General features: G+C 41.1%; 1 protein-coding gene across 5 annotated transcripts in view; it reads right to left on the bottom strand.

Annotated features, from left to right (window-relative positions):
* Positions 1-24,222, bottom strand: part of pcdh7b (protocadherin 7b) — a 129,774-nt gene extending 105,552 nt beyond the window's left edge. For all 5 annotated transcript variants that reach the window (XM_044098291.1, XM_044098292.1, XM_044098293.1 and 2 more), the window contains exon 1: positions 20,139-24,222. In XM_044098291.1, the coding sequence (XP_043954226.1) occupies positions 20,139-23,216 (3,078 nt within the window). In that variant the 5' untranslated portion in view covers positions 23,217-24,222. The remainder of the gene's footprint in view (positions 1-20,138) is intronic.
* Positions 24,223-27,804: the final 3,582 nt, after the last annotated feature.

The raw sequence follows: 27,804 nt of genomic DNA, 5'->3' as shown, positions 1-27,804 counted from the left end.
TCTGCAGAAACGTAATAAAAACTACTTCCCCACAAGGTCCCAAGGCAAAAAGATTACATTTCCAGCATCTGTTTTGAACTAAACTACAGAAACCTAAAGGAACAGATGCTTTTTGTAAATTCTATTAAAAATTTATATGAAGGCCGACTCCAGGTCAGTGTGTTCCCTCACCACTTTGTACCTCCATGTTCTTCAGACCTACTTGGATTTCATCCCTGTAAGTAAACCACTTCACACTCACGCTCTAAGTCCTTGCATATCGGCATTTATGTGAAAGGTTACATATTTTGAAGAGTTATGAAGGCAAGTAATATCATCTCACATATTTTTTGCATCCTTCAATTATTAATTATAGATACAGTACATATTGTGTACAAGTATGAATACACGCCCAAGGTATCGGATAGAAACCCAATGTAGGTACAGGTGGATCTCTAAGATCTCTAAGATCTCTAAGACACAGACTAGTATATCTTGTTATCTTGACATATAGTTTGGTATGAAACATTAAACATGCTTATTTATTGAGTTTGTACATTCAAAAACTGAGACGTTCGAGAACAGCCTGTCTAGACAAGGTGACGGAGCAGGGCCAGGTGCTCTTAATACAAGCAGCCATTAGAGAACGGAGCTTGTTTGAATAGAGGTCTAGCTTGAAAGCTAGATGTTTATCCACCATTGATTCCCTCCCCATCCATTACACCATCATGACCAACAGTTGTCAGTAGCCACCATTACAGGAAATCAATTCTCAATATCTTTCTTGTTGGCTGCTCATTTAAATCCTTGGGAGCTGGAAATGAGAGGTGATAGTATAGAACTGCTTATTTGCTCTTGTTCATATTTCTTTCTTCCTACTTCTTTTGAAAAACAGACCCTTCAGAAAAGAAAAAAATAAAATAAATCACAGGCATGCAGGCAAGATTTCAGCGCAAAAACAAACAAACAAACAAACAAACAAACAAAAAAACGCAATGGCTCCACTGATGCAAAGACTGTATCATCAGGAGATCCTGGAGTTCAGAGCACAGCCATGCAGACAACAGGGCGAAAACAACATCAGCAAGGGAGCAGGAGTTTTCAAACCCAAAGTGTTTATTTTAGATATATAGACAGCCAGTGTCGCAGCGAGCCCAGAAGCCATTCTGGGCCGTGATGAGACAATGACCCGGGAGCAGCCAAATTTAGAGACAAGCTGCGTCTCCCAGGAAGCATCTCCATTTGGTCTGTGATGGCAAGTGTGACCCTCATCTCGTTGCTCCTCACCTCATCCTAATTGAATCAGGCTGCTGCCCGGGATAATACGGCACACGTCGAGCGTGTGCATGTGTGCAGCAGAGAGAAATGGTGGAGATTTCACATCATTAAAAATGTGTCTTTCAGAGCTGACCATTGCTCCACAAACCCAAATATGTGGCGCGAGGGAAGCAAATTGGGAATTTTGCGCACCTCTTGCTAAATTAATGTGGAACCCGGAGAGCAAGTTGCTGGACTAAAAAAAACAACAAAAAAAGTCACTATTCATCTTCCTCATGGGCAATGGGGAGGAGAAAATATGAATGTTAAATCGGTCAGCCGCTATTTCTCCAAAACCCACTTCTGATCCAAGACTTTTCACTATATCCTGATGCATGGATTTAATTAAGAAGCAGCGTAATAAACATTAAAAATGTATGATTGGAAATTGCCGTAGGTTCTAAATTTCCTTTTGTACTGTACTTCTTCGCATTAAATGTACCGAACAAAAAAAAAAAAAAAGTGTTTAAGCACAGTTCAGCGCTGTAATTAAAGACGTGAAAGAATGATACTTCCCTAACAAAGACTCGGCATCAAGGGGGAAAAGTCGTGGACACAAAGAATGGGGGATGCTGGAGGGGGGAGAGACTCTTGGTGTGCTTCCGTTGGAATCCTTAATTTCTGCTCACCAGCCACGACACGAGCGCGCTCATCAAGCATGCAAGATTTAAACAGGGCTTTGAGGAGCTTGTGCCTAATAACTTCTCAGTCGTCTGCTTCAAGACTGTTGAGGTAAACAGGGTTTAATTAGGAAGGCTAGAGCAATCTGGGACAGATGTTGAGAAGCAGGAACCATGCTGTGACTGTCTTTAGTTTGTGTCGCAGTCTGGCCCAAAAAAAGAAACGAAACAGCTACTCCAGAGAGAAAGAGATAACTAATTGGTTCAAACAGCTTCCAGGGCGAACACACACACAGCGTCGTGGGCAACGAGCACGGTCTGGTTGGAGGTTGTTTCTTTCTTTAGATGTTATTTAGATTTCCTGGTGTGTAGCATTTTTACTGTCAACATCTTTAAAATAAACAATCTATTTTTATGATGCCAAAAAGCAAAGCATAGAACAGCGTCAGGGAAGCGTGTGGAATTGTATTGAGATTACGCCAATCAATAGAAGTCAAACATTTTGTGGGTTTTTAATGGTCAATGCTAACATTTAAAAATAAGGTTGGCTGATAGGTGATTTAATAAAGCGGTTTAAAATGAAAAATTTTCTTGGCTACATTTTGAAGATAAGAAGACAAAAATAGTGATTTCACATGGTTACTTAACTTTTAATTTAATGTACCTGGAGAGAGTGTCTGCTAGCACTCACCACAGAGGTCAATGATCAACCAGGATTTTTGTGACCGCACTGATTTTATGCACCAAAACCAATGGTACTCTTATTTGAAAGGTGGCACCAAGCACACAAGAAGTTGAAAAAATGGAAGGCTATAATACTTACTATTCTGTCTTACACTTAAGTTAGTGTTAAATAGCAGTAAACCTTTGAAGCAATGCTTATTGAGAAAATAAAAGACTTTTAAAATGAAATGCCCCCCCTCCCAATACACAAGCATGGTGTTTTTCTGACTTTTTCTTAAAGAAGTCAGAAAAAACTGACTGGCCCCACTACTCAATCGGTCAACTGCTGTCATAAAATATCCCCAAAAACATGTTTGCTTGTAATCGTTTCATTTTATATTGAAATTATCCATCTAGGAGCTAGCGGCGCAATTTTAATTACCAGATCAAAAGTAGTTGAATAAATGCATTGAATCAAGACAAAGTTTCCATACATGCCATACATGTAAAAGGTTTCGTCCAAAATCTACGTTGGCAGATCAGCCATCAAATGAATAAGGAAATCGTTCAAGGCCTGTGGAAGTTTGAAAGGTGCAGCTCTGATGAAAAATATGAAAAAATAAATAAATAAATAAATCGTTGAAGTTTATCTAAAGCAAAATTAATGCAGTCTTCTAGGAAGCCAAACACATAAAACCAGTTAATGTGTCTTAATCCTAATGCAATTTAGTGCTTAAATTGCTGGAAGTGGAAGTCTTGGTAGTGAAAACAAAAGTTGATGCTCCCGCCCACGCAGCATCAACTTTTGGTGATGCTATGTCACCAAAAGTTGACGTAGCAACCAAAAGTTGCTATGTCAACTAATAGTCTCGCTAATAGTCGAGAGACCATTAGCACGTCTCTCGACTACGTTTTTCAAAGTTAGGTCAGTGGCAGATCTCCCACTAAAAACCTCCTGATTGGATCACATGGCTCCTTCTCGGTTTCAAGTTGACGCTAAACCACATGAAACTCCCCTCTGACGGGCAGTGGCTGAGCGGGGCTCAACAGCTAACAATGTGGCAGTCAATGCACCATTTTGGGAATGTAACAAAAGCAAACACACCTAAGGCAGGTTTTATGGATCTTAAGCCTTAAATAACCACGTCCGCTAAGCTGGAGAAACAGAGGAGGGGGAGTGTGAGAATGAGAGAGACAGAGAGATACACAGAGAGAGAGAGAGAGAGAGAGCGGAGCGCAGAAGAGAGGTGGAGGAGGGTATGTTGCTGAGAGAATGGAGTGTTAAAACGGAGATGATGAGAAGAAGGGAGAGAAAAAAAAGCAGGCTTTGAGGGGCAGATGAGGATGACAGCAAACTGTGGGAGGGAGGAAGAGAAGAGAAAAAAAATCACGCATTCTTGACAGAAGCAACATGGCACGATCACACAGCTATTTTTCATTCACAGTCCTCTGCATTCGCACATGATTTCAAAGGTACCAAAGCCCTGAGGAAACCTTCCAGCAAACACTGTTTGCCAATTTTTCAAGCCTGTCACTCCCTTTCGATCTATCAGCTTGTGCCGCACAAAGAGCCTCCTCCTGCTGCTGTGGCAACTGTTGTTGTCTTTGTGCCTATGGAAGGTAAACAGGTGAGGCGGGGTCGTCCGTTTCCCCCCCCCCCCCGTTCCCCGTCACGCATCATCTCTCAAATAACTCATTAAAGCAAGGAACCAGTTGGTTAACAGTAAAATAACAAGGTTTTAAAAAGTTCCTAAGTGAAGGTAGCAACTAAAAAAAAAAAAAGTTTTGCCATACCCTTTCAGCTCTATAAGGTTCGCCTGAGGGGAGGCCAGAGACACTGGACTAACCAGAGTTCTTTCTTGCTGTACAGACCACAGAGTACTGCAGTCTTGCCAGCAGAAAGAAGTCTTTATTTTTCCCTCGCTAACAAAAATCAGGCTTCTCTGTTTAGGCTTAAGCCTGTGTATGAATGAATAAGTGAATGCTATACATAAATAATAAGTAAAGTAAGAAGCTGTAGCATTATGGCTGCTTTTTTTTTATTTTTAAAAAAAGTAATAGAAGACAGTGTCGTATCACGTGTACAGATTAAAGTTCTCTTACTGGGAGGAACCACTGATTTATTGCACTATTTAGGGCAAAAGCTTGGCAGCCCCCTCTCCCAAGGTTTTGCTGCACACTGCCGGTTAGCTGGCTGAAAGAAGAAAACCGCAATACTGCCTTATTTACAAAAAAAACAGTGGAAAAAATCTAAGAGTGCAATAAGTACTTGACAACAATTGGAAAATTTTGTGGATGTTTATGCTTTCACATAAGTCAATGCATTAAATGAACAATGCATGAGTAGTCAACAAATGAAATGTTTATGCATCAAAATCATATTGACAAAAGGTGACCTTAATGGATAAAAGTCTATGTGTTTTTTTCAGTAGAACGGTGACCAGTTGGATGAGGTTATACATTTTGTACATTTTGATATAAACCCTATGATACATTGAAAATGTGTTATTTTTACCACGCACTGAGTCTCCATAAACATCAACATAATTGTAGTGTTTGTGTTTTGACGGGATCTGCAGACGCTCTCAGTGAGAATCCAATAAAAACCTGCGGATATGACTTGTCCAAAAAAAAAAAAAAGCAGAGGAGGATTCAGTGTTATGTAGGTGCAGAGAATATAGTCGCTTCCTTTTCCCAGTTCTGCCGTGACAGTTTAAAGTTGAGATGGGTTGCATGGTAAGCACTTTTCTTCCCCTCCACCAACTGTCTCTCTCTCAGTCTCAACATTTTTTTTTTTTAGAGCTTCTACACGCTGATAAAAACAACTCAGCTTCTGACAGGTTCTCACCCTCGGTGACATACACGGAAGAGCATACGAGAGTGCTGCAGACAAGGCAGATAAAAAAAATAAATAAAAAAATGAAGCGCGAAGACACAGACGCTGACATGCACGCCAAGGCCCCTTTTTTTGTGCCCCTCCCCCCATCATATGTCGTCACTCACTGCCCACAGTGCTCATTACGAGGTCTGACACAAAGTCTACAAAGACACAGAGGCCAGTAATCAGATGGAAGCCCCGGTGCCTCTAAAGCCAGCCATATTTAAAGCAAGGTGGTGTGAATGTTGTATTTAAAGAAGACTCTACTTCTATTCCTGGCAATCCAACATAAGCTAACGTGGTCCTCTGTATTTTCGATTCTCACTTTAAGGTGGAGAACAGCATGGCAGCACTAGAGTTCGCTAGGTTGCTCGGAGTGACGGCCAGGGGCTTTTTGAGAGACAGAAGCCAATTTCAAGGCATCAGATGTGCCTATGATTTTTGTTGATGCTGTTCTTGGGATATACAGCATTTTCATAACTAAAGAAATATGGCTTAATTGTTTTATCCAATTCATAAACTGTATTTAAAATAAATGTTTGGCTGCAATGAGTGTTTTAAGACTCTGAAATTGCATAAGGAATATAAAATTTATATTTACAGAGTTTCTAAAACTTTTTGTCAGTAAAAAGAAAAGTATGCAATCTAATATTTAAAGTCTATATAAGTGTTGGAAAAGTACAAGTTTGAATTTGCAGACATTATATCTTATCCATCATCTGAAAGACAGTCATTAAAATTTCTAAAATATTAAATACGTGACAAGATTGGTTTAAAGGTTAAATGATGACATTTAGTTTTGGTTTACAATATTACATCTTGAGTATTTGTCCAATATATTTATTGACTAACAGATAAAGACATTCAAAAACATAAAAAAAGAGCAATTACACAGCTGGGTGGCTTCTGAATCCGTCTGTTGCTGTGCAGAATAAACAAATAAATGCTTTTCATTTTCCCCTTAAAAGGGAAAAATATGGACTTACTTAAATTAAATATAACAGCAGCCAGCAGCCTGCTAATAAAGTTATTTCTTTCCATTTAATGCAAGTCTTCAGATTCAATTGCATTAAAAAAGGACTATCTTCTATCAAACTTCCAGATACATTACAATCTAAATAGCCCTTATGTATGAGAGTGAACGTGCAGGATTCCTCCGCCTCACAAATTTAAGATGTTATTAGTTAACACACACATGACCTGCTCTGTTAATTAGTTGTGAAAAATTTGTGCAACTTTGCATGAACCTGCAATGAGACAAATCCTACTGCACAGAGTCTCCTCCACACCTGCAAATGTGAGGAATGCGCGTTAGATTTTCCAGTCTATTTCCAGTCTACCACTTTGGCGTTCTGCTCGGTCCTCACCCCCCCCCCCCCCCGACACCGCTTCCTTTAATCCATCTGAATGAATTCATTGCCATTCAGCCATCATTTTCCCTTCAGATATGAAGTAAAATACAGAAGCCTCGTCTCATCTGTCTTTAAGATTCATGGCTGTTTGATACTCTGGGATGATTGAAAACTACAGATTTCAATGCGGTGCATCAATGACAGTCTTGACCTTGCAAAAATATATTTACATTTTTATTTTATTTTATTATTTTTTTTTAAAGTATGCAAGTCTTTTCTCAAAAGGATTTGAGGACTGACAGGAAGCTTTTAAGTACTACCAGGCAGATGCTCATTCTCACCTCCCAGCTCAGAAGTTGTGAGCTTGCACTGATGAGATTCAGAATGTTATGCACATTTTCCAAACTGGAATAGGTGGAGAAAAAGGTTACCCAGCAAACTGACTGCATTTGAGGTATTTCCAGAAATCATGGCCTCAAGAGAAAAAAAAAAAAAGAGCACAGGATTGTGCATCCACTGATCTAGCTCTGACTTTCTAATTTGATCTCATGAATCAGGAACTCAAAGTGAGGAGGGGCAGCGACTCCGCAAGGCTCCCCGAGGAGCTGTGACACAGCGAAGAGATGAGCCCGCAGCGTTAAAGGAAACTGCTGCCAATTTAGTGTTCGGGGACCTTCATCTTTGAAATGTTCCCTGCTTTGCCCAGATGGCTTTATCAAAACAGTTTAACGGAACACGGCGTTCATTGCGCCTCATCCGACTCTGGGCCAATGCGATGCTAGGCAATGGTGGTGAGTTTTTTGGGTTTTTTTTTTTTTTCTGGGGAGGATCTCACCCTTGAGCTCAGAGTTTGGCACTGAAGTATTCAAATTACTGGGTACAAGCAAGATAAGAGAGCAGAGAAAAACCCTTTTAAAAAAAAGAAAGAAATCTGGGCTTATGGCCATGGAATAAGTTGTGATAGGAGGGAGAGAGTGTGATGGAGGTGCAGCGTCCTCCACGGTTATTAGCATTCTGGAAAGGATATGTAAAAAGAACCTAAATGAATTCCTATTTTATAGCACAAGGTATTGATCCAGCATTGGATCCTGTCATGCAATAAATGTAGCCAGACGTTTATAATTTGAATACATTCACTTTTTGACATCGATCAGATTGTCAAAGAAATCCCTTCCAACTTCCCTCAGATCTAAACGAGGCTTATTTCTATTAGTTACTGTTCAAAACCATAAAGACAATAAAACATGCCATTGCAGGCAGGTAAGGCTGTGTTGATTTTTATGCATCATAAAAAAGGGTCAAGAAACAAGATCTGTAACAAGATATTACAGTATAGATATATTTCTGCCTACATATTTGCCACAGTGCTGAAATCACGCCTTTAAGATGGCCGCTCCAACACTTTCACTGTGTTGTCAGTAAGCCACTTGCTTGCTAATCTCTGCAGTAATATACTTAGGATCATTGTACATTTACAACATTCACTTTAACTTCCTGGATGATTTAATAAAATGCTGCTTCAACATTTCCACATTTTTTTCTTTCCCCTTGATACAGTTTGGTGAAGTGCACCAGTTCCTCGTGTAGCAAAACACCATCGTCCCAAAACATCTGCTTTACTTTTGGGACGATGTACTGAGATTTGCAAACATTCCCACTTTGACAAACATCATTATGACTAGAATCTTCATCATCAGTTCTGCCAACATTGAGGAGCATAGCATGTAAATAATAATAGCAATAATCAACTAACATCACTGTTAGACATGTCTGTGAGATTATGCAAGTCCAATTGATAATGAATTTACCTTTTTCATGTAGTAACAGTGTGTAGTGTACAGATTCCTGAGGGGAAAAAAGACCTTTAAACAGAACTCCTCTCAGCATGGCAAAACCATGGCATCTTAAACATAAATTACAAGGTCCCTCAATTGTCCCGTCATGTCCCTGATTCGCTGGGAGAAGAGGCTGCTGCAGTGAAGAATAGCTCATTCAAAGCGATTCAAAAGAGTAAGGCGCACACACACACATCCGCGCGCGCACTCATCCTCAGACGTAAATCTTTTAAACGTGCAGAGGAAGGCAAAGGAGGCAAGAGCGGTTATGCATGTTAAACACATTTGCTTAGACATCAAACGATCGCCTGCAATTGGCTTCACGGGGGGAAAGTAATCTGCGCTGCTCAAACATTCGGCGCGGCAGCCCGCAGAATTCTGATGGTGATTAAACAGAAAAGCAACTGTCTGCGCTCACCGTCCAGCTGGTTGGGATCCCCTTCTCCTCCGCCCCCCCCTCCCGAACCCCCACCCCCTCAACACCCCCATGTCGCGCAGTCAGGCACTTTAACCGCCTGTCATGGTCACGTCACCAGTTCATAAAAACTCTTCACTTCCTTCGTGCACTTATGTTGCCAGCCCTTTCGCCGAAGACTGTTATTAATGTATCATTTGAGGCAGATTAAAGGTGATGAATCTGACACTAATTGAGGCATGTTAAGCAAAGCCTGCGTTAGAAATAAAGTTGAGGTGAAAGAAAAGAAGAAAGAAAGAAGAACCCCGGTCATGTTTAAGCAGCTTTGTTTACCATTATTCTAATCATTTTTACCGCCTCCAGACGTGTCAATTTGATTGATACCCTTGCCTCTCCCCCAATCCCAGATCTCATCTAGCTGGAGCCAAGCGGCAGCGAATGTAACAACATTCCCCCATTTCTCCCTTCGTCTCAGTGGCCCAGCTTCCGCCCCACCTTCCCCCGAAAGGCACTTCTCACCACTGAATCCACTCTGTAATTTACAAGTGGCTATTGTGTCCCAAGTGTTGCACTGGAGCAAGTCTAAGTAAATGAACCATGTCAAATACCTGCTTTCCTTTTTTTTTTTTTAGCCTTGATTACAAACTCAAGTTTGTCCCTCTCTTCGTCAAGTTGCCTGGTTTGCTCCACACTCGAGCAACACCACATTTATGAACCTGTTATTATTCAAGCAACCCGAGCTCGCCTGCCTATTCCCAAATCAAATCGGGGGAACCGGTTCTTCACCAGTGGCCGGTTTGATTGACTGTTTGTAGCTGTTACAAAGAACACGGCGGCTCTCGGGCGAGAAGGAGAAATAACCAGAACAACTCCATCTCTAGGGCTTGTGTTGGGAGAAAAAAAATAAGGGTAAAAGCTGAAACCTAAGTTAGATAATAAACAGGCTATAGGGCAAGGCGCCGCAGATCAATACACGAAACCATATTAAATGTTTGAAGCTCTTCAATTCGCAGTAGAATCCGTCTGACTAACGTCAGCGTTATAGTCACGGCCATTGTATATTGGAGTTTCGAGTGTGCTGGCCGATGGGAGGATGCAGCTCATACTGGTAGCAGACTATAAACAACTCTGTTTGTCTGGGCATCAGTACATGAGGCAAGACTAGATTTAATCAAAGGTGTCTAAGAATAAACTGAGACGAGATGATGGATCTCGGCTTCTTAAGAAAGACGTTACGTAAAGCGTCTACGGCCAAAAAGCCCACATCAAAGTCGAACATTGCATTTATTAAATATTTTAAAAAATGCTTAATTACTCCCAGTTCTTTCTTCACGCCAATCCCTAAATCATCATTGCATTTGCTCAAGACATGCCCAAGAGTTTATTCATTGGATTTCCAACAAAATATGCTTTAAATCCCCAAATGTTTGGCTGTAGATGCACCGATCTAGCTGGTACTCGTTGCTACCGACTACAACTTTTCTTGGATGTTTGAGCTGCTGATTACAATTTTTTTTCATGTTCACAAATTCATTTGAGTTCTTTGTTTCGATTTAAAAAAATAACATAACAGGTCTGTAAGAATGTGGGCACCGGGATTCAAATCAGTTTTGGTGCCTTAATGGTGGCTTCAACCCAGGCATACAAAGAACTGAGACTGAGCTTTCATAACCCAGATTTCTCGATCAGCTGGTGAAAATTATCCAACAACCAGAATAAAATGTAAGTACTGTAGGACAAGATATAAAAATAAATGTTGCCAATGTTCTAGTGGTTGAATGTATCACACTCATCTTATTGTATGAATCTGTGCAGAAAGCAAGAGTAAGGTCAAATTTAAATACACATTAATATAATAAAATGAAAGAAAAATCAGTGAACTGACGTGAATAAATGAACACTTTCTGCACAATCCTGCCAAAAGTAGAGGCAGATCAAATTTAAGAGGCAAAGTGAAAAATTTGTGTTTTCCAAAAAAAGCCAGCTGGACTTCATATTTCACATGATTTGATAGCGGCTACCTTCCGAGGTCTGTCGTAACTCCAGCTGCCCTGTGACCTTCATTCTTCAGCGGGCGGGCAGATCCTTCCAGGCTCTGACAAGATTTATCGGGCCCTGCTAATAGCCTGCTCTCTGCCAGGTAAGGCCTCATCGATACAGGGGCTTCTGCTGCCCCTTTTGCCTGCTGCCATCCTAATGAACACCTCTGCTCTTTTTCTTGCTCACAGTCACACTTTAAATGCAGATGGCAAACGTCAGCGTCCGGCGTTAAAAGTCTTTCAAACTTTGAGATCAAGCGTAAGACCTTCCAGAGTTTGGTTCGAGTTCCTTGAGCAGGTGAGGCCCGTCGGCTCCTTTCACCTCAGTACACTTGTGTGCTGGAGAGAGAATGTGTAATAACCAGACAGACAAAAATAATTAACGGTAATCCCTGGGTAAACACACACGGGGTCACACACGCACAGGACATAGAAACCCTCTCAGGCGTGTCGCTGCTCTCGTGTGCTTGGCGTGCTGTATGATGGAGAGGCTGAACTGTAAGCAGCCTCCCCCCAAAGCCCCCCGTCCCCGATTGCTCTCTTCTGAAACCCTTACCGTTTTAGGCATGATCACATAAACCTCCAACTGTAGGCGTGCACTCACGCACACACACGCCCACACACGCACACACACACACACATATTTCATCACCTCCACCTATCAACACAGAGAGCACACCCGGCAAGAACAACATGCGCAAACTTTCACACACGTCCCCCCAGGCTTTGATGGATAGTCAGCGAGCGCTCTGCCTCCTGTTTTCTACGCATTAAATCTAGTTTTGTGTGTGTGTGTGTGAGGGGGGGGAGTTAATAGAAGCAGCCAAGCTGTCCTTTTCCCCTCCACTTTTCCAAGTCAAGTAGTTCCCGTTATCTTCTGCTGCTTAGCAAATATGTATGATTGGAGCCTGTTAATAAAAAGCCATATGCTTTGGGTGAAAAAGGAAAACCTTTGGATGCATTATTTATCAGGGGCTATTCATACTTTATCTAATTTAGTCAGGGGAGTTTGGTCGGTCTTAATATTTTAGCGGATTCTCTGTATAAAGAAGCAAAAAGTCAGAAAAGGGGCAGAATGTGAAGGGAAAGAGAGAACAGGGACTTATTTGTCTGAGGCTTAGAAAACCTGAAGGTAGAGTGAGGGCTGCACCTGTTAAATACACAATAAAGACCTCTACTGAACTTATTATTCTTTCCTGAATGTACCCGAACACATCTTAATCTCAAACATTTGTTTTCATTCTAGACATTGACCAGCATAAAGTTCTCATGTTATTAAAATTACAACAATCTCAGAGTATTAGTACAATTTTTTTTTAATTGCATAGCATGATCTAACCTTATATTTAAAACTGAAAAACTATCACGTTAGTTATGTAAATAATCTAACATGTCACTTATGACAATTCTAATCACGTTTTAAATTCCCAATAAATTCGATTGGGAATTTATTGTTCCCAATTGAAATTTAGAATTTGTTTTTCAATGTCTGCGTGTTGCATTTATCCACCTATTTAATATTTTTGTTAGAGCTTGCAGATGGCTGCTAAAGCAACGGTTAGTTGTCTGCGTTACAGTTTTGAACCAAAAATATTTCCAGTTAAATTTGTGAGTAATGTATAGGCGTAGGAGCCTTCTTTCAGCGAGCTTACCAGTGAGCAGCAACAGGTGGGGCAGGGACAAGGTTGTTTTACTCTGTTAAGCTGGACACAAGGGCAAGACAGAAAATGTTTGCAATTTTTGAAACCCTAACTTTACAAAACTTTGTTCATGTGAAGTGGCTTATGCCAAGAAACCAGCATAATATGGTGATATTAGCTTTTTTAGTGAGGCAAGATGTCTTTTTATGTAGCTGACCTCCAATCTGCTGCTTAGAAAACACAATACACTAAGGTTGCAAACTGTAGCTTCAGCAAAAAACTACATTACTAAGAGTGACACTGAGTGACACACATTAGTTTACACATTACAAATTAGTTCCTGCATAATGGCTGCCTGTGCTTATTTTCCCAACCAGATTTATTTCCAAATATTTGATCGGTCTTCATTCAGCCAGCTAACTGACCATCCTCAGCAACAGACGGGGGCAACACTCCATTAATCCACACGTTTTACAGCTACAGACAACTTCAATCATTGTGCCACGTTTTCTTGCCTCTCATTAGAAGAACCTTAGACCATAAGAATATTAAGACATAACATATTTGTTACACATGAATATGTTCGCTCAGGTATTGAACTTATAACATATGAGTTCCATACAAATACAGCCAACATGTGACACAGTTATATGTATGCGAGCCAAAGCCAAAACCTTTCTTATGTTTATATCTTTTACAGTTAAAATCACGCTGTCTCCCCTCACCAATACAATTGTTTGCATCATTTTTTGCTCAAATTATTTGCCATTTCTCCAACCTTCTGAATCATGTCATTTTACAATTTGTGCAATTTTTGCCGACTGGTTTCCGAAGTTGGAGAAATGCTCCTTCCTCCTCCCCAGAGAAGATAGTTTTGTTGTTTTTTAAAGATTTTAGAGTTAGTGCTTAGGAAGAAATTATGGATCTGTGCATCTGGCTATCAATGGGTTTCTGTTCTTCTCATTCATGAAGGCCAATGTGGCAATATAGGTTATGGTGAAAGGGGAGGGCACGGTTTAAATCGCCGCTGCTTAGCAGGGGGCCACAGGCCCTGCTGACAGGTCCCTTGACACCGTGACACCTGCGTAAGCCATGCTGACAGAAAGTGATATATCCTATTTATCACTATGGGCTCTTTCACTTGCGAGTGAGCGAGAACGACTGTCACTCATGCCGAATCTGGGCCCAGACATACAACGCTCCCCTATACATTTATCATCACCCCTGGTAAAGATGTAGAAAGCCTTAAAATAGTAATTCATCTTGTATTGCAGAATAATATCACACTGATGCACTAAAAACATTTGCTCCAGGTATTTAATTACGTATTTAAAGCGTATTAGACCTTCCTCTGTTTCATATGTTTTCATTATTGTCTTGACCATATAACAGGGTAAGTTTAACTTTAGACAAGTAGCTACCTTAAGTCGCTATTTTTTGTAGACTCATAAGAATCAACAAAAACCTTTCTTTGTTAATTTCCTGTTCATGATATGAGAATGTCTTTCTACGCACATTAAGGTTAAAATTTCCCCTATTGTTCTCTAGTGAATATCCTGCTGCAATAAAAGATTGAACCCAAAATTTTAATTTACTTTTACCAGATGAGGTGTCAGTACATGTGAAAGGTGCCATTTGTGCATTAATAAATTTTCTGAAAACAAGGCTTAAATGATATCCATTGCCAAAACAAAAAAATATTTTCTTCCTGATAGAATGTAAAAGCGACATGTAAACTTTACTGAAATACAGGACTAAACAATAGCAATAAGTGAGTAAATCAAACGATATTTGGCCCAATTTTTCTGAAGACTCGTGCAGTTTTGATGAGTTGCAGTGTCACAGCAAACGCAGCGCCATTATTTTGCCCATTAGTCCCCCAAAACAACAAGCCTTACGTTTGATCCATGTTGTGATCCCGCTCCTCGACGCAGAACTAGTCCCCGGGGTCGCGCAGCAACCGAGCTAAGTCGTGTTCTCATTTAGTTGATTCTGGCTCCCAGAGTCGATAGGAGAGGACAGCAACGGAGAAAACAACAAGGCTAGCATGGCGCATCATAAACCTTGGGAGCCTTGTAAAAGTCAATTTGCTGTACAAACTCCTCTGAACAACCGCCGCGACAAACAAGTCCCGCAATGTCGGTGATTGATGGGGCCTCAGGAAAGGCAAATCTGCAAATATGAATCGGCTTTATCCTTGGCGAGCCCTATCAAATGTGATCTCTGCCGAGTATGAAATGAAATTCCACTTTGGATGACATCAAATTGAAAGAAGCGGTGAGAAGAAGGTGGCATCCTTGACACTGCCACTTACAATCAGCAGCATGGAGAACGATTTAAGGTGGCACGCGGCTTAAATTTCTTGTCTTTTATGCCTTTATTGCACCCCCTTTCCTCACTCCTTTTTTTCATTCTGCCGTTCGCCACCTTTTCATCACAAGTGCTGAGGCTTCTTCAGGTTCTTCAATCATGAGTATTTATTTGCATGTGAAGACAGTCTATCTCACTGGCCTGCATATGCGGTGAGGAGAGAGTTAAGGAAAGGGGGGGAAGCAGAACGAAGCAACAATTTACACGCTTTCCCTTATAGGTAAAACAAATAAAGCTCTGTATTAAAATATTATGCAGAACAATATTCTAGACTTTATAGCAACCTGCTGTAGCAATCTTCCAGCGTTTTTCTCCCCACTTCTCAGTCTCCACCATTTCTGCCTGTGTATCAGGTATGTCTAATCCGCAGATTAGTAATTGCCTCGGAGCAAATGCATTCAAATCACCAAACAAAATTATACGAGGAAAACGCTGCCCGCTGCAATTTCATGAGTATTACTCTGCTCTCTTACTCCTTCCATTTTCCCATTCGGAACATAAACAACAAAAAAGCCTGAGCGGCCACAGATTGAATTAGGGCCCTAATAGATCCAAAACAATTTTGATAACGTTAGCCACAGTCAGCAGCAGCAAGGACAAGCGCTAATAATAATGTGGCAATAAACAAACCAGCTTACCGCAAACTGCCTTTTCTTTTTTCTTTTTCTCTTCTACTTAACGCAAGATTTCCAGAGTGGTCTTTTTTCACATTTAGAGCACTGTCCTGAATTTCAATAATGCTGACAGAAAAAGAAAAGAGTGTTTCTTGTTATGATCATTGTGTTGTTAAAGGAGGGTAACTGTTTCAGTGACCAAATCCTGAAAAGCTTTTGAAACCAGCGGTAATGTCTTTATTAAGCTGTGTGGTCACACTTGCTAGCGAGTTAACTAGTATCAAGGTACAGGTATCGAGGTGCCTGACTAATTACGCCAGCAATTTCATCTAGAAATGCATTACTTTATAAAGATAGATCTAATAGATACTACGGTACTATTACTTTTATTGACTGCCAAGTAGTTGTTACACTACCAAAGTGGACGGCTCAACTTATATCAGATTTTCCACTTCAGTTTAGGGTTGCAAAACTTTAGGAAAACATAAGTCAATAATATTAAATTTTAATCTCGGAGTCCCCAAATTTTCTAGTCTCTTCCTTTTTACATCATTATGATGATCAACCAAACTTCTCCCATCTGGCAGCTGTTGTTTGCTATCAGAGAGGCAACGCAAAAGGTGGTAATATACATTATGTAATATTATTTTTGCTTATCTGTTCAAAGTTAGAATGAGACAGTGGTATTTTCACTATAGGTTTTTATTCTGTGGTTTAGCTCAATGGCCAGTGATTATCTGATTCTATTAGTGGCTATTTTTTCCCAAGGTGTTCAGGCAGCTACATTTCTCAAGTTGAAACAAATTAGGTTGTAGGCAAAGCGCAACATTTCCATATTGGTTTCCTGCTCCGCCTGCAACCTCCAGGGCAATCACATCCTATGTTTTGGCTACAAACACCACCTCACTGACCTCCATTTACATGGTGATTTTATTTGTCCTGTACAAGTGTGGTCAGCGAAGGCAGGGTGGAGAGGGTGGGTTAAGGTACGCCCTTTTTTGCAAATGAGTTGATTTTTAGCCAGAGAGAGTGGCAATGGAGTAACAGCTGGCCAGAGGACATAAAGGCAAGGACGGGTGGGTGTTGCGGTGAAGAGTGAGCAAAATCTGATTGTTTTCTGCCTCAACCCAGAGCCAAGAAAAGCAGGTTTAACTCTGTAGGGGCCTTCGTCCGCCCTAAGAGGCTACACTGCAGGAAGCACAGAGTGCAAGCTTCTGTCGCTCACTGCTGATTAAAAGTGATCCACCTGGTCACAAATGGTGCTTTGAGGTGCAATGATAAAACAAAAACTGATGGGCTTTGCTAATTCAATGGCTAAGTGATTTCATTTCTCTATGCATTACGGTTGGACTGCATTATTTCCTGGCACTAGTCAGAACAGAAACTACTGCCAAAAGTAATAAAGTTAAGTGCTCTGTTAAGAGAAAACACCACTCATCAGCCTTTGGACGCAGCGAGTTGAAACGCAGGCATGTAAGGATATGGATTGAGAGAGATGTTGGGTAGGCAAGCCACAAAATAAATTAATATGGATAATAGTAGGAACTGTACTGATTAGTGTGCAATCAGTACAGTTTCAGAAAAAAAGGCTAAAAGTGACATTGGGCCTAGTGGAACTCTCACCAGCAGCTGGGTGACGCTCCAGAATCCTCCTCACCTTTAGCTTGGCTTAATGACTGTTTAAATGTCTGATGGGCTTAAAAGAAAAGGTTCAGTTCACTGATAAACTTCCTCAGTTGCTTGGTTACCTGCCCGTGCAGGTTGACTCTGTAGTTATTGTGAGATTAAGTGGGCGAGGGAGGGAAAAAAAAAAAAGACGGAACCCGATACCTCCGAGATTACAGTCAGTGTTTCAGGCCTATTCTCTGTCTTCCTTTCCTCCCTGTCCTTTCTATCTTTTCCACCCAAACGTTGATTCCCTGGTGAAACAGTGGGGGCCATTCTCTACACCGCTAACAGGGCTGTCTTTCTTGCGCCTCGTCCTACGCACACGTTGTAGAATATTCTCCCTCACTGCTTTTTCAATATATCTAAAAGCTTCAAACATGGATCACGTTCAAATGTTTAAACATCAAAGTTTTTTTATATCAATTCAGAATGAGGCTCAGGCTAATTAAAAAAAAATAAATAAACAAAAATAGCTTTCTTTCATACGTTTTACACAGTTTGAACTTTAAAGTCTTTAGAATTCAAAATCCAGTCTAATCGGCCTCTCTCTGTTTTAATCTCTGACCTTACCCCACTTGTTGCTTCTCACTTCTCATTTTTTAGACACATGGCATGTCTGTTAACCTATACCAGAGAACATAACTAATGATTTAATATCATGTGGTGCTACTTTAAAAATATAAGCAGCTCAGACAAAAATCAAGGGGTTACGTTAAGACACATCTATCCTTGCACGCTTCATTATGTCTTTAGTATAACTGACTATTGCAAGACAATAGAACAAATTTTGGAGCAGGATGACCACTTCATGTCTTGATCTAATAAAAGACGTGGCTGCTAAATGCTGTAATTGGAGCACATGAACAAACACCTTCTCTTCAATTAGCTCCCATTTGCCGCCCCTAAACTGTGCTCCATTCACCGCAGAAAACCAAGAGTCAGTATTCAGTTTAAATATATTGCTTCCTATCTCACATTAAATGTCAGACCAGCAGTTTCACATTGTAGAGACGGATGATGTTTCCTTGAAGATCACTACGAGCTTTATGTATTCGGGTGTCGCAAACTGACTTCAGACATTGTACTCCAACAAATCCAGAGTCCATAAAGGCTCCCCGCAGCTTTAATGTCGAGAATAAATATATAAATATATGCACGGGCATAGTGACACACAATACATGCTGCTGCCGAAGCAGCAAATAGAGTGCCCTTTTAATTATGCAGGAGACATCCGAAAGCAACAGCACTCCTCACACCCTGGGAAGCAGTTCAGTGAATACACCATATTAGAGGCTGTAACAGACAGAAGCAGGAGGGGGGGAAAAAGAAGGGAGAGCCATAAAAAGGGACTGAAATGATTCAAGAGGAGGAATAGTGTAAGGAAGAAGGGAGGGGAGAAGAGTTATAGAGAGATGATAGTGAAGATTAAAAAAGAAACTACAGCCAGATAAAAAAAAAGCAAGGCCAGAGAGTACAATTGTAAGGGGTGTGATGTGGAGAAAACAACACAAAAGTGAAAAAGAAAAAAATAGGCAGGGACATAAAGATGCTCTATGCACATCTAGAATAGAGTTAGAGGAGGAAAGTCTACATTATATATAAAAAATTGAACAAAGCAGAGGAAAGGAAAAAGGAAAAGAGAGAATGACAAAAAGGGCACGTAACACTCCTGAATTCTAAGACTAGCACTGAAACCAAGAAAAAGAAAAAAAATCAATAATTCATTACAGCATAATGTACAAGGATATTGTTCTTTTTCCCAAAAAATGAAAATCAACTTGTTTCATCTGGTTTTAACTTTATTTCTCCTCCGTTTTTGCACCTAACAGTGAAAAATTGTCCAAGGAATGTGGAAAGACTATTTCAAAATCGGCTCACTAGTTTGTTTTTTTTGGTAAGACCAAAAAACTAGAAAATTTAAAGAGTGGGGAAATAGGGAGGAAAATAATACCCTGAAGAAAGGTGGTAAGATAAACCTAAGACAGGAAAAGAAACAGGACGTATACATGCAAAAAGAAGATAAAGGACTGCAAGACACTGAGGTGCACAATGGTGATATAAAATCTGTTCCCTCTCCTTGGTCAGTGAATTGATGCAGACCTCACAGCAAAGAGGAATTTTAATGTGATCTCTTGGCTAGCTGTTCCTACACAGAGTAAACCTGACTCAATCTGATGCAAAAGTGCTTTAGAGAAACATGCAGACTATATCTACCAACTTTCTATTTTCTCCTGAAGGAAAAAGAAGCCTTGTCACATACTGAGGGCAGGTCAGGGCTCGACATGGTTAAGTAAGGGAGGGGGTGTTGCTGTCCCCCAACCACACTTCTCTTTGGGATAGAATAACTGCAAACCAAGTCCTTATGTGAGCTGTCCGCAACACTCAGACACATAATTCTCAAGGTTAATAGTTGTGACGCCCCTGTCAGGAAAGGCGGCTTGGACACATGCTGTGATGAAAGCAAATAAAGTTGGACATGTTGGGCCAAAGTGAAACAGTATCCCTAACTCGATCTTATCTAATCCTCCTTAGATCTCTGTCCTTTCAATATTACATGTGAATGGCACTCCAAACCAAAACAGATCAATACCACTAACTTGACACACATTAGCTACATAAAGGCAACAAGACTACTGAGACTACCACTGTCAGAAAGCATTATGGCAGAGAGAACACTAAGAGGAAGAAGCAGAAGACATTTAGGAGTGGTGGAGGGAAACAAAGAAACATTGAGATGTGTCTTCTTACCTGTTTGTTGTACTTGTTGATGGTTTGAGTGCTGTAGTCAGAGCAGTGGTCAGATCCAAGGGAAATGTTATCTCCGGTGCCAACAAAGGTGTTGGCAGGGGGCAGGTCCTGAACTGCCTGGTGCTTTTTTCCAGCTGTTGGTGACTGAGGGTGAAGCTGGACAGTTGGGAGCGGTGAACTGGACTTGTAGTGCCGAGCCAGGTCTGGACTTCCCGGCCCACCGTTGACTGAACGGTAGCGTCCCATGCCGGGGCTGTCTGAAAGCTTCTCATTGACGCCGTCGTAGCGCTGCCCATTAGGTTTGGAGGCCTCTACTGTGACAATACTACTATAGAGAGGCTGTTTGGACTTTTGTTTCTTCTTATCTTTCTTGGGCTTCTTGGATTTGTCATGCTGCTGAGGTGTAAAAAAGTCCTCATGATCTTTCTTTCCTGCCTCATAGCCATTCTTGTTCTTAGGGTGGCAATAACGGGCCATGACAACAACAAGAATGATGAGGATGACGGTCATGATGCCCGAAACTACTCCAATTACAATGCTTAATCGTTGTTTGCTCAGATCATAGTTGGGGTCACCAGCGATATTGGTGTTCAGGGAGGTACTCAGGCTCTTAGCCACCTGTGCCTCCACAATTGTGGAATTGGAAAGTGTCTCATTAACATACACGTGAACCAGGGTGGTGGTGCTCTGTGAAGGCTGACCACTGTCATTCACTTGGATCACAAGTCTGTGGAGACCATAGTGTTTTGGTTCTAGCTTTGCCATCAATGAGATCACCCCAGTGCCCCCATCAATCTCAAACAGCTTGAAGGGGTTTCCCCCAATGATGCTGTAGTTCAGGTCTGCATTGATGCCAGTGTCCGTATCGGTGGCTATAACAGTTCTGACAACTGTCCTGATGTTACTGGAGGGAGGGAGAAGGGTGTAGGAGCTGTTTATTGGGAAGGTGACTGTTGGTGCATTGTCATTTTCATCCATGACAAAGAGTGAGACTGTGGCGGTGGCGGATCTGGGTGGATCACCACCATCCACAGCTTTGACACGGAATGTGTATGTAGTTTTTTGCTCCCGGTCGAAGGAGAGGGTGGAAAAAATAGTCCCAGTTTCATTCTCAATAGAAAAGATTTCCTCCTCCTCCTCAATGAAAAGACCCATCTCTGCATTTTGGCCTTTATCAGCATCAATAACTGTGACCATACCAACAGGGCTGTTAGGATCAAGATTTTCTTTGACATAGAAGGTGAACACATCCTGCATGAACTTTGGATCATTGTCATTTTTATCCCCCACGAGAACAACCACAGTGGCAGAACCCTGAAGAGTGTTTATGCCCTTATCTTTAGCTATCACTTTAAATTCATAGCGCTCTGTTTGCTCTCTATCCAAGATGGTGTTTACTCGGATGTCTCCACTGTCTGCATCAATAGAGAAAATCCCATTTACAGATGAATCGAGAGAATATGCTATTTCAGCATTTTTTCCACTGTCAGCATCAACAGCTTTTACTGTTGTCACCCTCTCGCCAGGGGCATTGCTTTCAGGGAAGGATACCTCAACTACATTCTGGCTGAAGATGGGAGGATTATCATTAGTGTCACCCACTTTGACGATAAGAGAGTTATTACTTGCCAGACTAGGGCTTCCAGAGTCCACAGCCACTATTACCACATTGTATTCCTGTGTGGCTTCATAGTCCAGTGGTGCAGATGTGTGGAGAAAATACTTTTTTTTATTCTGTTCACCTTCCATCTCACTGGCTGGTTTGAGTTGAAAGGGTACATCTCCTACAACTGTGCAGGTTACTATGCCATTCTCTCCTTGGTCTCTGTCTGACACTTGCACTAAAGCAATGGGTGCGTCAACCATCACGTCCTCAGCTACGTTTGCCACTCCGTCTTTAAGAAAAATGCGGCCAATTTTTCGGATTTCAATTGCTGGGACATTGTCGTTCTCGTCCTTGATATTCAGCACCACTGTTGCCTTATCCATTTTGGGCGGCTGGCCTCGGTCACGAGCCATTACTGTGAATCTCAGTTGGCTAACTTCTTCACGGTCAATGCGATGCAACACACTTAGCCAGCCAGTGCTCTCATCCAACCTCAGCAGCCTTCTCACAGACTCTGTGGCTGCCCCAAACACATATTCAATTTGACCATTAACCCCAACGTCTGCATCAGCTGCTTTAAGCTGGAGTATTGGTGCACCAGGGGAGCTGTTTTCCGGCAGGTCAGCTTCATACACGTTCTTCTCAAACCGCGGGTTGTTGTCATTTACATCAGTGATCATTACTCTCAGAATGGCCTGAGAGGAACGTGGGGGATCTCCTCCGTCCCTAACCCGCAAGGTGAGCTCATAAGAGTCTCTCTGTTCTCTGTCAAGGGCCCCTTTAATGATGAGTTGGGGTTGCTTCTCTCCATCAATAGTGTCAGCAACTTGCAGTTCAAACACACTGCTCCTGCTCGCGCCCTCCTCAAATCTTCTTTTTCCAGAGTAGGAATCCCCAGAAGATCCCAAACGCCTTGAGTTTTCCCCATTGTCCTGAATTAGCTCATATCGCTCTATTCCATTCCTGCCAAAATCTCTGTCTGTGGCTGTGGGCAGCAGATAAAGGGTTCCAATGGGTCTGTTTTCCTCCACAGACAGTGTCAGGACAGGCGAGGGGAAAGATGGAGTGTTGTCATTTATATCTAATATGATGACTTTCCCCTCAAAGAGGTCGACCCAGCTCTGAGCTGGTCCAATAACGGACACCTCAAAATCTATGAAACACTCGTTCTCATCAAATATCATTTGGCACTGCTGTAATTTCTCACGGTCTATCCGCCTCTCGTTGGTGGTGAGCTCACCTGTTATGTTGTCTATTTTGAAAAAATCCGAGCCGGACTCCAGGGTGAATGTCACCTCGCCGGACCCGGCCACAATGCCCAGGTCGCCTGCTACGTTGCCAACTCTGACATCGGCAGGTCCCTCCTCCGCCAAGCGGTACCGGAGCACTTGCTTACTCGCAGCGGGCTGATGAACAAGCTGCAATATGAGCATGCAATAGTACAAACAGTCCACTGCTGCAGTAGTCCCCATTGTTCAGTCCTGCAAAGATGTCCTCGGAAAAATGTTTTAAAAGAAAAAAGTCCCAAATTTGATGTTAATTGTCAGTCTGCGAATAAAAAGGCAATCTCGTTCTCATTAGGACCGCAGTCTTTTTCTTTAGGATGCGTGAGACTTCATCCTCTCGTTTCTGCTGCAGTGGAAAGCAGCAAGTGTACAGGAGGGAGGGAGGGAGGGGGGGCTTTCCTTCAGCCTTAATTTATTTATTCTGGAGGGAAAAAAATTAAAAATACAGAGACTGTCTTTGCTGGGGAGACTCCGTGCGCTCCGGACTGTGCCGAAGTGCAATAGTCCCGAGCATCAGCGGAAAGTGAATGCAGTCTGGTTCGCTCACGCTTTTTTTTTTCTTTTTTTTACTCACAGTTTGTAGAATCTTCTCTCTTTTTTCTTTTTGGTGACAAGGAGGGCTGGGAGAGGGGAGAACTTAACTCTTCCTCCGTCTGTCCTGATGTTAAGTCCACATATATCAGAGACGCGTATAAAGGAGATGCCCGCGCAGGTTGCAAACTCATCCCACTATGCAGGGTTGAGCGCGGAGCTCGTCACCTCTCCTTTATATCTTAAAGGTAATATGCAGCAGATTACCTGTCTGGCTTCGTTATTCTGCCCCCTTCCTTCCTTTCTCCCCTCCAAGTCACTCGCAACAAGCAGAATACTATCAGTCTATCACTCCTCCTTTTCCTCCTCCTTCTCGTCTTCTTTAACGAACCAACTCCAGTCCGGAAAAATCAAATAAAAAATATATATTTAAAAAATATATAAAAATCAGGGCTGAGTTCTAAAGAAAAAAAAACAATTAAGCAAGCAAAGTGGAAAAAGTGTATATCCGACGCAGCTTTAAGGTTGAACTCCTCTCAGACGTTCTGCGTGTTCAGCGTGGACTCTCCCACTCACCCTTTCTCTCTCCCTCACCTGCAGACGCGCCGCATGTGTTGGCAGCCCCTATCTGCAGCACTGTGAGAGGGATTCACAAATGATATTGCAGTCCCTTTCTCTCTCTCTCTCCCTCCCCCCCACCTCTTCAGCGTCTCCCTTTTTACCTCTCTCTCTCTCTCTCTCTCTCTCTCTCTCTCTCTCTTTCTTTGCTGGCAACGCACGTAAACAGGGTCGAAGTTGTTCTTAAACGTCGGGGTCTGTCTATATTCGACCCAAAAAGAAAATGTGTATATATATATATATATATATATATATATATATATATATATATATATATATATATATATATATATATATATATATATATATATATATATATATATATATATAATCATATTACACTAATTACGCACTTGTACATAATTGTTAATGTTCCATATAGAAAGCAATGCAAGTTTTAAAGTCGACTTTTGTGTGTGTATATATATATATATAAATAAATAAAACATTTGCAACAGAAAAGCCACTCACAGCAGGACAGCCAGCGCTGCGCTTCCCCCGGTGGCTACTAGAAACATAAACCCAGAAATGCGTGTGGTCGCCGGCGGCTGCATGCGTGGTGCTCAGTCCACTCAGCAATCAGGAATCTGACACCGTGGCCGCACATTATATGAATTAATTTACATACAGTGGAAAATGACGTTAAACTCTTTCAACGTGGCTGCGGCGCAAACCCACTTCCCTGCAATACAGACATGCGTGTCCTGTACAATTCAGGTTACAATTTTGCGCATCATACAAATCTCTCCCCCCCACTTTCTTTTAAGATAAAACTATTCAGGTGGAGTCATCACTTTTAACAGCAACTGTGCATATTTTTCTGTGCAGCTGTAAGTGGAGCGATGGCGAAAATAAATAAATAAATAAAATATATAAATAAATAAATAAAAGAAACTCGAGACGTCTCTACGTTTTACTGTGCGTGAGGACATCCTCAACTTTTCAATCGGTCAAAAAGAGTCTCCCTTTCTCTTATAAGGGACCGTGCAAGTGCTGTGTGTTTGTGTGTGTGACATTATACACAGAGCGAGCGTAATGAGTGAGTGAAGGAATGAGGGAGAGTAAGGTAGAGAGAAAAGGAGGGAGGAGGAGAGAGCAGGGAGTCTGTCTCAGCAGCTGCACCTTTCAACTGACGGTAGAATTCTAACAGTGTCTTTATCCTTGCTGACGGGCGCCCTCTATTGACCAAATATAGTTTAAAAAAAACAAGCATGGTTTTGGGAGTAGTCTGGGTGGAATCCATCTGCCTGGGCTGGCTGAGACTTGCACCTGTACCCTGTCTCAACGATGACAATGTAATTTTTGTAAAACGACAACAAAAAAGACATACATATGTTTACAAAAAGTAAAATCTTGCCAGTTCTTAGAATGGTTTAAGTGTGCCGTTGATGTAATTTTCATATTTTAGTCTACTTCATGTTGTGTCCTGCAGGTTAGTTTTAAGTAAATTATTTGGTCAACAGGTCAACAGATATACAAATTTCTTTGGTAATCTGGAAAATGAAAGATGTAAGTATAGTCACAGGGCAATCCCATAGAGGAAGGATGTGACAGTAGATTATTGGGAGACTGCAATATCTCAGCAGAATTCAGTCAATTCAGTCAAAGCTGCCTTCCACTCTCTATAGACAGACACAACTACATAAAGATTCACAAACGAGAGCAAAAGCCTCATGAAAGATGAATGCATTCGCCAGTCATGTTCAGGGACATCAGCCTTTAGGCTGTCATTGTCTGCAAAAAGTTTCACAGAGAAAGATGTATTTATGGTGATTTCATGAAGTGCATATGACCTTTAAAAAGTAAGATTATTAACATGATAAAAATATTCTGTTCTTTACAGTTTTAAATTGAATTCTTTTAAATCACATCTCTGTTTCTGTGAGCTCAAGTCCATTATTCAACATAGCACAAGGGCTTGAAAGGTTCAATTGAAATTGACCGTGAGACTTAGAGATAGTAAGTGTTTCGGTGACAAACAAAAAAAATAAATAAATAAAAAGATAGCAACCTTACCAAATTGCTACCCAGCTACTCTTGGAAATCTCATTTATGCAACCAGTGGAAGCCAACTGCATCAAACAGCTACACACAAGAAATAATAACTGCGTACCCTGAGGCTGTTGGAATATGCTGAAACAAAGTGGAAATGAGCATGTAGGTAATTCTGAGGCAGCATTTACAGTCAGGACCATGAAGATCAAGGCTTAAAATCCTTGCTGAAAGTCATTATCGTAGTCGTGGGTAACTTGCTCTCAAGTGGGTGAGTGGTCGGAAATGATGGGAGGGAAAGCACTCACTGCCGTTTTATGCAGACCTCATCAATGACAATGAGGTGTTTTGAAACGAGAGGTCCAAAATAATTGTCAAAAAAAACCCCAAAAAAAAACAAAATAAACTGAGTCATACTCCTACGCCTTGTGGAGGTATAATGATTAAAATGAGTTATGATCAGAGTATAGTTGTTCTATTTTACATTTTGTTTTGTTTTCTACTTTACTCCCTAAAAAATGCACATTGTTTTCTGAATAAATGTCTAACATCCAATGCAAATCTCAGGTCATGGCTGACATACAGTATGACTCCAAGCTCATCTTAAAAGGTTTGCGTCATTTTTTATTTATTTATTTATTTATTTATTTTTTGTTTGCTTATTTTGCTTGTTCCCCCTGTGGACAGTCTGGAAGCATTAATGAAATGTGGGAAGAGAAAATGAAAAACTGAGATGATTGCACGGTCTGCTGAATTAATGCTTTCCATTTCATAAACACAACACAAGCAAGGGGATGTCTGCCTGTCCTTATTTACATTTTACACTGGTTAATGCTTATTGTACTGCTGTGACACTGCGCGCAATAGATTTGCAATTATGTTGGCTGTCAACATGAAATTACACCTTTGTTGTCCAGTGATGTGAGGACGGTTGGGATTCAAATGATTGGCTGCATTGCTGAACCACAAAAAAAAAAAAAACAACATACACCTTATTGTCATTACAAATTTAACCCGCTGATTTGACACAGTTTTAGAGCCATTTGAATGCAAAACATGTTGCTTTGCTGCTTGCATGCAGCAAATGTGTTCCTATGGTTTGTCTTTAAGCAAATTTCAAGTTGGAGTACCTTAAATTGAGCTGACAAGTAGCTTATTCAAAGGCAAAATGCTATGCTAATTATCATCTGATAGATGTTGAACCAGAGCAATGTTTGGACTAAGAAGGAGCCAAATAAGACTTGAAACATATGAGGACCAGCTATATTTATCTGTTAATAACTTGACTCTTTCTAAAGTAACACAGTCCACGTTTCAAGGCGTCAAATTGTGAAGCCGGATTTCTTTTATGTCATTGTTGATAAATACAGCATTTTTACAACAACTAAAGGCAGCAGTTACTTGATTGTGCTATTAAAAGGTGATATATATCTGGAAAATTCCTAGCACCACCTCTTTAAACTGCAAACATAGCTCCATCCATTTAATGAAGTTGTTTAGTTTGAGCACTTCTGCTACCTTATGACTGGAAGCTTGTTGATCGCTCAAGTGTGAATAAAGACAAATATATATGTAGAAATATATTTTTTGACTCACTTGACCTGGTGTCCACAAAAATCCACAGATAAATTAT

Source organism: Gambusia affinis, linkage group LG18 (assembly GCF_019740435.1).
Source record: "Gambusia affinis linkage group LG18, SWU_Gaff_1.0, whole genome shotgun sequence".
NCBI lineage: Eukaryota > Metazoa > Chordata > Actinopteri > Cyprinodontiformes > Poeciliidae > Gambusia > Gambusia affinis.
Note: the sequence above shows the minus strand (reverse complement) of the source record. Positions and strands in the feature narration are given on the sequence as shown.